Raw genomic sequence first — 16,032 nt, 5'->3', positions numbered from 1 at the left:
CTCTTTATTTTCTTTTAAAGTTATTCCTTATTGATTTTGGTTTGGCCAAAAAGTACAGAGACAACAGGACAAGGCAACACATACCATACAGAGAAGATAAAAATCTCACTGGCACTGCCCGATATGCTAGCATCAATGCACATCTTGGTATTGAACAGAGGTGAGTTTGATAGTTGAATGTGTTTATCACATCCATAGCAAAAGCCTTTAGTGGATGTTTGAAATATTTGTTAGTTTCTTACAATATCTAAAGATGTCTCTTGGCTAGGATTTGAAGGGTGCTTATTGATTCTTATACCTGCAGTGTTAGCCACTGCAGAGAAGCCAATTAAATGAAGCCTTTTTGTTTTCTTGGTTGAAGGTTATCTTTTGGGGAGAAAAATAATTACGTGATGAAAAATGGGAATCATGAATGCAATTTTACCAAGATATTTATTTTTGCAGCTGAAGACAGTACTTATTTTCTTAATGCCGATCTTGGGCTTTTTATATTTTAGTGGTGTAAGTTGAGTTTGGGAGAAGAATGTGTTGGTTATTTTTACAAGGAAAATGTTATCTGAGTCCTAATGAACCAAAAGGTGGTTTGTGGATCATCTCCTATTCTATTCTTCAACATCTACATGAATTAACAGGATCTGGTTTGAAGAAAAAATTGTCATAATCTTTGTGTTTAATTTCTTGAGTTCTAGTTTTTCATAGTCTCTTCATCTTTTATCAGTCGTTTTTTGCTCCTTAAAAACAAAGAAATGACAAAGTATATGTTTCCAGGTTAAGGAAGCTCGTGATATATTAAGCTTAGAAAATATACATAAATATCTGAATACCTTAGGTTAACTGTATTTTCACATTTTTTTCTAGGTCAAAGTATTACCAGTCTTTAAATATATGTATCTATCTGAATATATGTGTGTGTGTGTATATATGTATATACAGTTGACCCTTGAGCCACTTGGGGGTTAGGGGAACCCACCTTTGCATATTCGGATCCCTGACATCAGAATTGACCCTTGAGCAACTTTGGCTTGAACTGTTCTGGGTCAGTCGAACTGCAGTCAGTTGAAAAAAATCTACATGTAAGTGGACTCTCACAATTTAAACCTGTGTGGTTCAGGGGTCAACTGCATGTGTGTGTGTGTGTGTGTGTGTGTGTGTGCCCATCCGTCCATCCATACAGATGTTTACTTAGGTTTAAAATGTTAATTTTTAATTCAGCATCCCTAAAATTATTTTTAATGAGCTTCTATAAAATTTACAAGTATCCTATTCTTTGGTTCTTCCATCTTCCTTAACTTTATTTGGAAAGTTATTTAGCTAAATCCTTTTTGCTCTTTAAAAATTAAGTTGCATGGCTGTGTTATATTTTACAATTTTGGATCCTGCGAGATAGTTTTATTTAGAAGTAACCCATTATGAACTTTTTTATTGCCTTAACTAAGTACCTTCTTGCACAAGACACAAAATTGCTCACTCTCCTTGCTTGAGAAAATTCCTTCTTGTGTACATGCCTTTCTTTCACATATTTTTCATAATAATTTCAGCTCAAATTTACATTTTCTTTTCTAGTCGCCGAGATGACATGGAATCATTAGGATATGTTTTGATGTATTTTAATAGAACCAGCCTGCCATGGCAAGGACTAAAGGTAAATCAGACTTGCTCTGCCAGTTGTTTGGTTTTGTTTTAAGAATAGAAATATGTATTGGAGATAATCTTTAAGGTCCCTTTCAAATGTGAGGTTTTTAAAAAGTAAATTAACTTTATTTTACCTTGTATTAGGAAAATGAAATATGATCATGTCAGTAAGAATTAAGTTAATAGACTCCCACAGACATGCAGGAAGAACAATTTTTTGGGAAATAGCAGATACCCATTGGTATGGTAACCAGTAGCTTTATCTGAATGGAAGTTGACATGGGCTAAGAAATTAGGTGAAGGCTTTCAGATTTGGGTGTGTTGCCATTATGTTGAAAATATATACTTTTATGTACAATAAAACTGGTTTATCCAGAAATAATAGTTCTATTATTATCTTTTATGTACAATAAAACTGGCTTATCCAGAAATAATAGTTCTATTATTTAATTATCTTTAAATTTTCTGTTAACAAGGAGTTTCACCATTGCTTTTGTGAGTTTTCCTATGTTAATGATAAGTCACTGTGTCCTCAAATTTAATGGCTGTTTTTATATTCTCTTGGTTTTGTAAAGGAAAATAGTTCCTGTATTTTTTGATGTCTATAAGCCAGGCAAATTGCTCAGTGCTTGTGTGTGTAGCTTTATTTAATATGAATATTATTTTTTTCGAAAAATATTTTGACTTAACACCAGTTATTAATGTCACTGAATGATGGGCACATTTTTTTGGTATTGGTCTGCTTATGACCTTTGCCCTTGGGTTGAATATGGGTTAAGAAAACTCATTTCAAATTTTACTCCTCCCATTTTTACTTAAATCATACATCTTGATGTTCCTGTCAGATCCACCCTTTCCTAATAGCTAAAAATGTTATTGAAGTCGAAACTCATGTAAAAAGTTAACAATTGAGGGGGGAAAATTTTAGATGTAGTATACTTTGATTTCTTTTTTATTCTAGGTTCTAATTTCTCTTGAATCTCAAGTTTATATTTATATCTAATGTGTTAAACTAATAAGGCTCTTCTCAGTAGTATTGAGTATGTGGTTTGATTCTTATATTCCACAGGCTGCAACAAAGAAACAAAAATATGAAAAGATTAGTGAAAAGAAGATGTCCACTCCTGTTGAAGTTTTATGTAAGGTAGGTGTGCATGATTGAAAAAATCTAATCTAATCTAATCTACTTGCCAGCCCCGGAACTTAAAAAACATCCTTTTAGGAGCTAGTTATTTACCATTTTAAATTTACTTATTGATAATTTTTGATTTGATAAGTATCTTTAAGAATGGCTTGAACATATGACATTTTAAATAAGTTTTTTATTGTTTCTGGTTTGTTTGGGCTCTGTCATCTGTTAAAAATTAGAGGGAAACTATAAGGGGGCAGGTAAACTGTCCTAAATGAACCTCAGCAATTTATGAAAAAATTAAATTTAAAGTATTCTTATCCCTAAGCCGGTGCCAGAAAAGAAAGGATACCAGCAATTGGTATATCAGGGAGTAGGGAAACAGAGGCAGGCAGATCAGAACAATCTAAAATATAAATAGCACATGTCTGATGGTGTAGATGACAGCTTTAATCAGACTCATACCTCCAGACTCTCAGATTTCATAGAGAGGCATGTGAGTTGAGAATGGAGAGATGTTTATGCCATGATGAATAACCATGGTCTTCCATAGAAAGAAGACCACATGGTCATCTTTGAGACAACAGTTACATACCTGAAATAATTAGAAAGCAGTATATAATTAACATAGTTGGGCAATAGAAAGTAGAAATCAGCATGAGTTGAAAATAGTACTTTGTGGAAGGGGAAAATGGTGATGTTTTTATGCGTCTCCCCATCCACAAATTTGCGTTCCCCTTTCCTACATATCTATAATAAAGGAGGGAGTCGGGTGGGAGACTGATCTTTTCTGAGATTCTTTGGGATTTAAATTATGAAATACATTTTAGGTTAATGAATAAAATGTCCATATGTTATAATCCACCCAAATAACTTTAAAATCTATATACTTCAGGAAGTAAAACATCATATTTTCTATATACTCCTTTTTCCATGCAATGGAAAGATTGATTTGGCTTATCAGAAAAGTTGGCCATTTTTACAGGAAAAGACAAGATTTAGTAACATTCTGTGCTGGTGTGTCACTTCTTAATTTTTATCTAGGAATTGTAAACTATATCTTTTTGGATTAGCTACATATATTTGATTCAGGGTACAGAGAACACAGAAGTATTAGATGTTATTGTAAAGTAGTGAGAATGTGTTCAGTCTCATGGTCCAGTTGTGTACTTCTTATTTCTCATCTGTAATGCTTATGATACTGGTAGTTCTCTTGTTGAGGTTTTGCCTGTTTTCATAAGGTGGCAACACATGAAGTGTACCAATTGACCCTCAGTCGTGGTGTTCAACTCCATCTGTAATACCTTTAAAAGCAAATTTCATAATTGCTACTTACCATTAACATAGACCGTGAATGTGTATTAAAAATTTTTAAACTCTTATTAAGAGTTTTTAAAAACAAAACTGTACAGTATATATTTATGGCTTTAGTTTCAGATGGTCACCCAAAAAATAAAATAGCATAAAAGTACTCTGTAAAAATTAAAACTGTTTATGTCAGTACAATCAGTAAAAATAAATGTTGCAAATATATTCATTCTATTATACCTTGATCTCGATGTGAGAAATTCCTTAAAATCATAAGGTTGTGGGAAGAGATTGCCTCTTTTAACTTACCTCCCTTTACATTCACATTGACTCAAGTTGAGAGGTAGTGATTTTTGTTTTACTGCTTTGCCTATGTACATTCCTGATGGCAAAATACTTTTGGTGATTAATATCTTCAGTCTCAATAACGTTCATATATCTGCAGTCTCAAAAATATTCATATACATCTTTGAGATGTTTTCTAGGAAGCAACATGGAAAAAGTTTATGCCCACAGATATACTTATTAGTATTTATAATAGAGAAAAATTGGAATCCTTTAAATGCCTAATTATAGGGAAACATTTGTGATGTATTCATTAGGTTATTCATTAGGTTGACTATTATGCCGCCGTCCAGAAGCTTAGGAAGAGGTTGAAAATAACAGAAGGATGCTTGTAATATAATGTTAATGGAACAAAACAATATATTATATATGCACTATGATAACAGTTATGGACAAACCAAGTCTATAAGATGAAGCATTGAATTGATCTGTATCCCAACAGTGGTTGCCTTGTATGTTTCCACCGTTGATGATTTTACTTTTCTGTTTATGTAGGAATGGGTACTACTAATATAAATAATTGCAGAGTTGGGAGGAAAGCTCATTCATTGTCCTGTTCTGGCAAAGAACATTGCTGGCCTCCATTTTATCATTTCTTTATTGTTGCCATCAAATTATTAGACATTGATAAAATATCTAAATAATTTAGGAATGTAAGACTGTAGTAAAAAGATACATATTTCCTCTACCAATATTAAATGATATTATAAATTTATGAGGATATCGGTCAGATTTTAGTTCTCACATCTTCCAGTAAAGTAGTTAAAACACTCTCCTCAAGTACATTTTTTGCTTGTATTTAAATACATTTACTTTGAAATGAGGTTTTTGTTTTTTTACATTGTGTTCTAACTCTTGAACTCTTGTAGGGGTTTCCTGCAGAATTTGCCATGTACTTAAACTATTGTCGTGGGCTGCGCTTTGAGGAAGCCCCGGATTACATGTATCTGAGGCAGCTATTCCGCATTCTTTTCAGGTCAGTTTTTAAGGTGTTTTAAGACTGTAAACTCCAGTGAGGGGAATTAGTTAAATCCACCCAGCGTATCTATTCTGACAAGTGGCAACTTAAAGTGCATCTAGCCAATATGAATAAAATTTTAAGGAACTGTAAGTTTGGCTTTTCCATTTGTAGTGCAAATGTGCTCAAAATTATATTAGTTTGGGAGAAACAGTTGAATCAAACTTAAACTAGAATCTAACTTTTCCACAATAATTGCATTTCGTATTAGATCTAAGTGACTGTCGGTAGCCCTTGGAACTCTCTAACTTTGGTACAGAACCTTATTCAGTACCAAAATGAAAAGCAATTAAAATATCAAGCAGTCATGGAGTCTTTGCTACTGTGGAGGCAGGCTCAAACTCTAGGGTTCCCTAGGTGTACCCCAGAATTGGTCTCGAAAGGGGGAAGAATAGAGTACACGTGGTTCAGAATCTTAGTGGGAAGAGAATACGAATTGGCGGTAATCCTCTAACCCCAGAAAAGTCTTTGCAAGTCACTAGTATAGCTATCCACCTCACAAACTTACAGTCCCATTCCTACTCTGATTTGGTTTTAGAAGGTACCTCCTATTGTGATTACCACTCCCCCTGAATAGCTGAACATCATCTATAGGAGAAGAAATTTTTGAAGAGCTGCTACACTTAAGAGAAAATATTCAAATCCTTAAAAAATACTCTCACTGTCTTAAAAGCTCAGTAGTGTATTAAATTAGTCTTATTAAGGGATTAACATAAATTTTTTTTATTTTCCAGGACCCTGAACCACCAATATGACTACACATTTGATTGGACAATGTTAAAGCAGAAAGCAGCACAGCAGGCAGCCTCTTCAAGTGGGCAGGGTCAGCAGGCCCAAACCCCCACAGGCAAGCAAACTGACAAAACCAAGAGTAACATGAAAGGTTAGTAGCCAAGAACCAAGTGACGTTACAGGGAAAAAAAATTGAACACAAAATTGGGTAATTCATTCATTTCTAACAGTGTTAGATCGAGGAGGTGGTTTTAAAATACATAAAAATTTGGCTCTATGTTTTTAAAAAAAGACGTCCTTGGAAAATTTGACTACTAACTTTAAACCCAAATGTCCTTGTTCATATATATATGTATATATATTTGTATATACATATATGTGTGTATATTATATCATTTCTCTTGGGATTTTGGGTCATTTTTAACAACTGCATCTTTTTTACTCATTCATTAACCCTTTCCAAAGTAAACATTTGGTGTTGGGAATATGGTATAATCAATCAATCCAAAATCCTAGACCTAACACTTGTTGATTTTTAATAATGAATCCGGTTAGCCATGATGTCTTGACTTTCAGACTAACAGTGTTAAGAATTTTTTCTGCATGTTAATGCTTTAGTATTTAAAATGGAAAATTGTGAACATGATGTACTTTCAAGAGGTGAGTTTGGCATTGCCCCAATAGTATCTGTCTTCTCAGTTGTAGAGCATCTTGTTTAAGCTCTTAAATACTCAAATAACTGAAAAGCTTGACAGTGTTCCTAGTCAAAAAAGCAGATCTTTCTTTTAGTTGCTATTTAACTACATATGTTTATTTCAAAAAAAAAAATGATTCTTTTGTTTTTGGCTTTGTTTTTTTAAATCTTGCTAAAACAGAGTCTAGGGATCCAATGTGGAATTGAATTCTGCAGTTTGAGGCCTTGCAAATTGGAAAAAAAACTGGGGCAAATGCCATTGAAATAAATGTTTCTTTTCTATCTTTTCTCTGGCACTCTCGGTGCTATAAGGAGTAGAACTGTTAGGGCACGGCTCCATATCTTATCACCGTTGCCATACAGTTCAACTCCTGTATTTCATGTCTTTTGTTTTCTTTTCCCCTTTCTGGGGCTTTTCTCCTGAAACCTGCCTGCTTTCTGGAAGTGGTGGGCAGGTAAGGTTTGGTTTTTAATTATTTAGTTTCTAATTATTTAATTTCTGAATGACTGCTCTAGTCTGAACTTGGTCTTCTTTGGTCCTTATTTTCAATTTTGTATTTTAACTATTTTATAAATAGTTATTTTAAAAATAAGCTCTAATCTGAGAATACTTTCAAGAAGTATAATTAACTGATGTCATCCTCATCCCAGCAGCTCATCTTTTAGAAATAAAGTTGAGATGCCTTCATGTTTCTGTATTTGAGAAGGATTCACAGTTGAAGGTTTAATGTAGTGGGGGTTCTTAGATGATGAAATTTCAGCTCAGGATAGCACACACTAATGCTTGCCCAGTACTCTGCCCGTGCATCTCAGTTGGGACTTAATTGCTCCTTTTGAGTGTTTTAATCATTATATAACTCATCAGTGCCAAGAAGGTAGGAGAAACGGTCCTCCTATATAGGTAAGACAACAGAGAGTCAATCTCTAAACTGGGGACTTGTTATACTTGACACTTGTAGTATATTTGCTTTTTCTCACGAAATGAAACCAATTTTTGCTTAAAGCTAGCTGGGATAATAGGATCATCATGAGTTGCAGTTTCTAGAACTAAAATTAGATTGAAATCTCAGCTGACCTAGAACATTCCACTTCAGGCATTCAGCAGCCTTCAGAAAGAATTATACCTTATTTTGAGCTAGTTCCATTGTTAGTTTACTGTATCTCTTACTCAATAAACAAGCAGAATTTTTGTCCTGCCTTATCTAGGTCCTAAAGATGAGAAGTTGGACCCACTGAGTTAGTATGTTTCCTTGGGGGAAAAAATTGTAATTAAACTTAAGTTTAATCCTTACTTTGTATCATAGCTATTTTTCATAAAAGCAACTTAAAATTTTATGAAAATCTATATAGCATTATTAGATAACAGAGGTTATACATTGTTACATAAACACGAACTTTTAAATTTTTGAAATTTGGACTTTTCGTAAAACACATCACATATCGTTGACCGACTGCTTTCAGATACGCACATCCAGATGCTCCAAGCAAAATATTGCTTGCAACTAAAACATGCTACTCCACAGAATAAAAACAACAAAATTACTTTTGATCTTTGACTTCTTGAAAACATATTTATTTTAGATATAGGTCTTAGTGCTCCAAACAGATATTACAGAAAACCTCCTGTATATAAAGCCATGAAAGTTTTAGCAAGTTTGATGGTGACATGAAATAGGTGTGGGGAACCAATTCCTCTAACCTTTACCCCAAGCCCCTTATCTGGGTCAGTCTCTAAGTAGTAAGAGTGTTCAAAAGCATACTCTCTTAGGGTTCACTACAGATTTTTATTCAAGGAAGAGCTCATGCAGTTTAATGATTTATTGGTTCCAAGAAATCCTTTCGGTGATGTTGAAAACACCATATTGCATTTTTCTAGTTACAATTTTAGAAAGTGCTGTTTAAATAATCATATCATTTGTTATTCACAGAATTATACTTTCAGAGGTTTCCATATCAGAGAATTCAGTTTCTTAAATGAATCTTCAGCAAGTAGATTTCTATATTGCAGGAATGTCTGTTCCTGGAAAAAATTCCTCAAGTAGTGGCATTCACTAGTATTTTTTTATGTGATTATTTTTATTTTTGAAAATCTGTACCTAATGTTTCTTTCATAGAAAGCTATAATTTGTTGAAGCAGTTCACTGAAAATATGCAAACACTCTTTAAAGTCTAGCTCAGTTCAGCTAAGATGGGCTTATTATATGTAATAGGCTCCTATCCTAATTACTTTCTAAAGAAAAGATCTTTTGAAATGTTCTATTCCAAAGCCCATCAAAAAACTAAGAATAAGAAACAAGTTGTTTCTCCTAGTGCCCGCTATGATCTATCTATCTGTACTAGTTTTCATTGCCCAGGTATCACACGATTATAATTATTGTTTATTTACATATTAAGGAGAAAAAGAAGATTCACATCTGATACACTTTCAAATCCATTTCATTCCCTTTTCTTCAACTATATGTGATTATTCTAAAAGTACTTTTTAAAAGACATTTAAGAAGTAGTAAAGGAAAAAGATGTTTTTAGTACATTCACAATCCAATTAAAGTTCATCATTTCTTTAGTTAAGGGCAAAGATGGGGAGAATTTCAGAAGGTAGTGAAACTGAAGGTGGATCCTCACATAAGTTTACTATTCTGATCATCTTGACACATCTGTTCACTACTCTAGTCATAAATACTAATAATTTTATCATAATAAAAGTATCTCGATGTCAAATTGTTGACATTCAAGAAATTAGAAATCGTTTTCCATCACATTATCCTACCATGCCCATGGTCTTCCTTGAATTACCTTCCAGTATTTACCAAGCTTCACCACCTTTTATGTCTAGCTTAACTTTTTCTGACTTCACCAATTGCTGCTAGGAACGTGGCTGATCACTCAGCAACGTAACCTAAATCACAGGGGAAGACCTTGAAATATCTGGAGAGACTGATCTGCTCTGAATACACTCAGTTCAAAGGGAGCTGCATCTGGCTTGTTGAAATTTTTGTCAGCTTTTTTTCACTGTGGACAATAAAGCTGGAGAGAAAAGAACTAAAAAAAACTACAAGAAATGAAGATGAGTGTGCAAGAATTGATTTGTGGATGATCTGAAGTCCACGTCTCCAAGGCTGATGAACCTATCAAACTTTTCATATTGTCTGGATAATACAACAGTCCAGAAGACCTAGAAGAGTTCAGTGTTGCTGTGACTCAGTCGTGTATAATGCAGACCATCTACCAGTTGGGGAAGGAATCAGTTGTAACAGGTATTTTAAAATTCAACAACCTCAGATCTGTAGCAGAATGAATTCTGTAATAGGGAAGACAAAAGAAATCGGATCATCAGTCTGGGTTTTTGTTTTTGTTTTTTTTTAAAATGCTGTTTAGGGATGATGTCTACCTGCTATACTTAAGTTGTCATTTATCTTATTTGTAGTGATAAAAATAAAATCTATTTCCTTTATCTTTCCTAATTTAATACTTTTCTGTGGAGAAGGAAGAGTTGTAGGTTTCTTTGTTTTTCTTCAACTATTTATACTGTCAATCTGATTCAAATTTTCTAAGCTTTATTCTGATTCTGTGTGACCAAAAAAACCACACAAGCATGTTATAGGAAAGGTTGATTTATATAAAAGGCATTACAAAGTGATGAATATAAATGTTATATTTAAAATTACTTTTTTAAAAAAGTTATATCTTACCAACTGCATTGCATAGTGATGAATATAAATATATTTAAAATTTTAATTTAAAATGTTTTGTCTTATGCTGTGAAACAATTCTACATTTCAAAAGCTCATCACAGACTTTTAAACCTTACTATTATGTAAATATCCCTTTGAACTAATTTGTGGTTCTGTCAAAAAAAAAATTACGGCCATCTGAAGTTAATTCACAAATAGGAGCATACATTAACTTTCAGATTGAAGGATAGAATCTCCTGGTTAGTTATATAAAAGTGAACATTTTTTTTCCTTTTGCAGATTTGAAAAGAAATTTAAATGTAGCTATTTACTCCTGAATCTGTCACATTGATCCTCAAACCTTGTTTTAACTTTTTTTTTTCCATTTTTTTTTAGGAACAAAGGAATCCATTTCTTATTTTAACTGTTGTTGCAGTGAAGATGGGTTTTTGGACTTTTAGAAGCCAGGAGATACCACCTAAAGTTCAAGATAAAAACCAAGGACTAATGCACACTGGAGAGAAGAATGCTTGCTTAGCACTTGAAGACCGAATGTCGAAATCATGCTGAATGCTTCTATTGTGATTTTTAACATCACTGACATCTTAGGATAATTCACTGGAGAAACATTGATCCCTGGGTGTGGAGTATCATAGCACACTGGACGATCTGAAGAATAAAATCTGGATTCGGCTGCTGTATTCTGCCAGGAATATCGTTAGGCTAGCCTTTAACCAGTCCGTAAACAATTGTAAATCATTAGTTGACTCAGCAATTCCTCAAATATCAGATTAAAGATGAACAGATAAAATTCTTACCTAGGTATAATTCTTATCCCTACACAACAGATTTCTACTATTTTGACTGCCAGTGTAACTTATATTTCCACATTTTAGTTTGTTAGTGACAGTGGTTTCCATTTTAAAGCTATTTGGATATTCAGTGTAATAGTTATTTCAGTATAATGAAATTGCGTTCACAAGTTTTGGTAAATGAAAACCCAGAAATTTTAGTAGTTGTGAAAACATTTCTCTTTGTCTTATTTAAGAATAATTGCAGTACTTGAAACCAAATGCCCATCAGGATAAGGGTTATTTCTATTCAGCTAATCCATAGTTTTAATTTACTTTAAAATTTCTATGTTTTTAAAGTTGGATTAATTACAGAATGTAGTCAGATTTTTGTTATCTTTCATTTTTGTCATTTGCTTTATGAACGTAGTACTTGGGACAGGCAGCAAAGGTCTCTTCTATACCTTCTCTGGTGTTAGGCACTGTGGAGCAACAGAGTACAGCACTACATCTTGTCCTGGGGTCTTAGCCCAGTATATTTATTGAATGAAGGTGACTTTCAGCCTTCAAATGAAAGAATGTCTAGCTAACAAGTGAGGAAATATTTGCCAACAAATGATATATTAATGTTTGGAATTTGAAAAAAAGGCATATATGCATGAAAACTAATTGTGGAAATATTTTATCCCACAAAGGCCTCTGGAGATAGTCCAACAAATGTTTGAGAAGTACCCAGAAAGGAGCAGTTTGTAATTGATAAAAACATGATTTGTGCTAAAGAAGTGTGAGGTCAGAGTGGGCTAAAATATTGGCTGTAAGAGTTTGGAAGGGGGTGTACCAAGGGGCACTGATGCCTTAAAGGAAACCAGAAGGTGCCGATAGGATTTTCATGCTATTCCTGAAAGATGGGCATATTTTTCTCTCAAAGCCACAGGTTAAATTTGTAGGTAATATTTTCAGCCATAGATAAAGCATGCAGCTATTATTTGCCTGAATTCTTCTATTAAAACGTGGAATCTTTAGGCTGAGGAGGGGAGCATTTGCAGGGTGGGAAGCCTTGAGAAGTAAATAAGCCAAAAAAGTATTTTGTTTACATTTTCAAATCAGTGATAAAGCCTAAACTTTTCAGTGCAACTGATGGAGGTAAAGGAATTTTTATAGATCTGAAGTTTCTGTATAAAAACATACCAGTTTTTTGTGGTCAGTGGAATAACTCAGATAATTATGTCTTGAATACATTTATTAAAACGTAACTGTTCCTTATTCATATCAGAAATAATGGGCGGAAAAGTTCTGCTCATAGAATGATTAGAACTATATGGTCTAGTTGTTAAAGCCAAGCAATCTATTTTTCATTCGTTTAACAAATAGTTGGACACATAATATGTTCTAGGTACTAGAAATACATAAGTAAGTAAAACAGGCTTATTGGAATTAACAATAACTCTCTAGCTTGAGAATAGTATGCTGACTGGGAGGCTTTAATTCACTGTTATACTGCTCCTACCTAGAAGTATCCAGAAGAGAATTTTCTTGTTTTTCTGTTTAAAAGAAAAACAAAAACAAAACTGAGCTAATGATTTTCAAATAGATGGAAATCACATTAGTCACCATTCTAAAATAATTACTGTCCCAAATCCACCCAATTTCTTTATTTTGGGTGTAGTTTTTTTAAAAAAATTTTTTTGCCTTAGAATTTTAACGTTTTTTTCTGTTTTGATTTTTTAAAAACAGGTTTCTAAGCATGAATCGAAGAACAGAAGAAGCAGTGCAGATGATCGGAGCAGCATTTGTTTCTCCCCAAATCTAGAAATTTTAGTTCATATGTACACTAGCCAGTGGTTGTGGACAACCATTTACTTGGTGTAAAGAACTTAATTTCAGTATAAACTGGCTCTGGGCAGCACTGGTGATGCTATGTCCCGAGTTGTAGCCGCTGTAATTGTGAATATTAACTGAGATAGTGAAACATGGTGTCCAGTTTTCTATTGCATTTTTTCAAGTGGAAAAGTTAACTAAATGGTTGACACATACAAATTGGTGGAGAAATTGTGCATATGCCAATTTTTTGTTAAAATCTTTTATTTTGAACTATACTGCTTTGAGATCTCATTTCAGAAGAACGGCATGAACAGTCTTCAGCCACAGTTGTGATGGTTGTAAATGCTCACAATTGTGCATTCTTAGGGTTTATCTATCCATCCTGGGGTTTGCAAGTTGTTCACTTAAAACATTCTTAAAATGGTTGGCTTCTTGTTTGCAAGCCAGCTGATAATGGTAGCAACCAAAGATTCCAGTGTTTTGAGCATACGAAAGACTGCCTGCTTACCTGTGCTAGAAATAACAGCATCTAAAGTGAAGACTTAAGAAAAACTTAGTGACTACTAGATTATCCTTAGGACTCTGCATTAACTCTATAATGTTCTTGATATTAAAAAAAAAAAAGCATATTTGTCACAGAAATTTAGTTAACATCTTAAAACTGAACATGTATGTATGTTGCTTAGATAAATGTAATCACTGTAAACATCTATATGATCTGGGATTTTGTTTTTATTTTGAAATGGGAGCTTTTTTTGTTTACAAGTTCATTAAAAACTAAAAACTGTTTCTGTAAGGAAATGAGATTTTTTTTTTAACAACAAAAAAATGCCTTGCTGACTCACTATGAAATCAAATCTCCCCAATTTTTTAATAGACTACTTCAAGCCATTTGTTACATAATACTCCTTTGCAAATCATTTTAGGTTTAGTGTTATAACTTTTCCTCAGATTTTTTTATTTAAAAAATTGTTTTTTGTCTGAAGGGGAAAGGCATTATTATTATTTTTTAATGACTTGCAGGCATAAATACTAAGTGCTGCATCTGCCAGGACTTAGTATTATTATAACTCCTGCAGCTTCAGACTAACAGCTGGACTGATTTTGAATAAGAATGAAAGTGTTAAAGGGTTTAACTACAAAATGAAGTTTTTAAGTGCCCTCTTAATTGGCTTTGAGCAGATTGACTCCCAACCTTGGAGAACATCACACCATTCAGATTCATGTGCTTGCTGACCTTCCCTATTCCCTAGCCCACCCATTTCTGTAAGTTATCTGCACTTCTCTCAGTCTGATATGCCACTCTTCTTTCTGACCCAAGAAAAAGGTTTATTAACAATGCTTTTTTTAATAGTGTAATTTATTCACTTATAAGCATGTCAGGATAAATTAAAACTTTCGTCTGAAAATGCTGCCGGGAGCCTATTGTGTAAATGTAGGTATTTTGTAAAATAACCTATAACCTTGAAATTGTAAATTGACACGTGTTTGGTCAGATTGTGTCAAGCTTAATTTTTCTTTTTTTTATTTGACAACTACATTAGCAATAATTAATTCCATGATTACCACATTCTGCCATTAAAGGATAAATTAGCGCCATCATGCTGCAGAAATCTTAATGAGTATGAACTTTTGGGGTAGGCAGCTTTGTTTTTTCCCTATCCACCCATGTCAGTTAAGGTATTTGTTTCTTGACTAATAAACCCTTTGATACTTTTAGCCAGAAATCAGTCTCATAAAGCTATTTTTAAGTATAGTTTGTGTAAAAAAAATGTTTAGCTTTGGTAATAACTTTTCCAAGCTGAACTCCCTCTAGCAAGATATTTTTCAGTGCTTTTATTTACTATGCACTTAGACTATGCACTTTTTCTGAAATATTTTTGTAACACTTAACTTTTTTGTATTTTTGCCATTTGAAAAGGTTGTGGTGTAGTTGGTCTGTAATTAAGTTGCAGATTTATAACTGCTGTTAGCTTTGTAAATCAAAATATAGGTGTTTTTGTCCTGGTATATCGTCATTCCATCTACAGCTGGAGCTGGAATCCCATTGATCTTCTAGCTACCATTCATTTTCTTCACAGTTCACAAAAGAAGAATGTGAAATTCAGTGAATGCTGTTACTAATCCTGTCGGGAGATGAATCTCATTTCACCAAAATTAAATTATGTTTTTCCACTAAAATGATGATACAAGTTGAAGACACATCACTCAGAAATTGGAAGACCTCACCACTTAAGGCTCCGCAGTGGCTTACTCAGCTGAACTCTAGGTTACTACTCTTTACTTTGTTTACCCATTTGGGGGTGCAGTTTTTTTAAATGTTGGGAGATGGCCATTCTAACTACTGTTGAATGTCTCTGTTTTGGGAAGGTATAACAAGAAAATAAAAAAATATATGTAAAGGGAGAGACTGGTTATCTCCTCCCATACGGTTGTGCTCATGCTCCTATGGCCTATAAATGGAATTTCGGAGGTTTGCTTTTACTATTACTTTTCATCAAATATTAAGAGATTTTCCTATTTCTGCTAGCCCTTGCAGTACTATTACATGTTTTAAGCAGAGTATACTGTAATAATTATATACTTAATTTTAATTTCATTATAATAAGAGTACCAAACAAGGATTTTAGAACCCAAGGTAACAAGCTAGTTTCCCCTAACATTTGCTGAAATACCTATTGAGAATGAGTTCTTTTAACTTGACTAGAATGAACCATGGGAATTGCAAGAAGATGTGGTTTAGACATTTTCAGCTCAGTTCCTGAAAATTCAGCAGTCTGTGAGGTATTTGACTTTCTGAGCCAAACTGATATGTAGCAATATTTTAGGCTTTTTCTGTTAGTTTTTAAACATCGATGACCATGTGACCAAGATGCGAGTGGGTCTATGTG

The 16,032-nt window shown here is 33.5% G+C and overlaps 1 protein-coding gene across 7 annotated transcripts in view; it reads left to right on the top strand.

The window, feature by feature from the left end:
* Positions 1–15,613, top strand: part of CSNK1A1 (casein kinase 1 alpha 1) — a 41,631-nt gene extending 26,018 nt beyond the window's left edge. For 2 of the 7 annotated variants that reach the window (XR_001516389.2, XR_001516390.2), the window contains 7 exons: positions 21–160; positions 1,564–1,642; positions 2,702–2,776; positions 5,284–5,390; positions 6,167–6,315; positions 10,926–11,351; positions 13,055–15,613. Coding sequence is in view for 4 of the 7 variants with exons in the window: in XM_006906382.3 (XP_006906444.1) it covers positions 21–160; positions 1,564–1,642; positions 2,702–2,776; positions 5,284–5,390; positions 6,167–6,315; positions 13,055–13,062 (558 nt within the window). In the remaining 3 variants the exon portion in view is untranslated. The remainder of the gene's footprint in view (positions 1–20; positions 161–1,563; positions 1,643–2,701; positions 2,777–5,283; positions 5,391–6,166; positions 6,316–10,925; positions 11,352–13,054) is intronic. The other 5 variants (XM_006906383.3, XM_015585241.2, XM_006906382.3 and 2 more) reach the window with 3 other exon arrangements.
* Positions 15,614–16,032: the final 419 nt, after the last annotated feature.

This window comes from Pteropus alecto, unplaced genomic scaffold (genome assembly GCF_000325575.1).
Source record: "Pteropus alecto unplaced genomic scaffold, ASM32557v1 scaffold40, whole genome shotgun sequence".
In the NCBI taxonomy this organism is placed as follows: Eukaryota; Metazoa; Chordata; class Mammalia; order Chiroptera; family Pteropodidae; genus Pteropus; species Pteropus alecto.
This window is presented reverse-complemented; position numbering and strand designations above follow the sequence as displayed.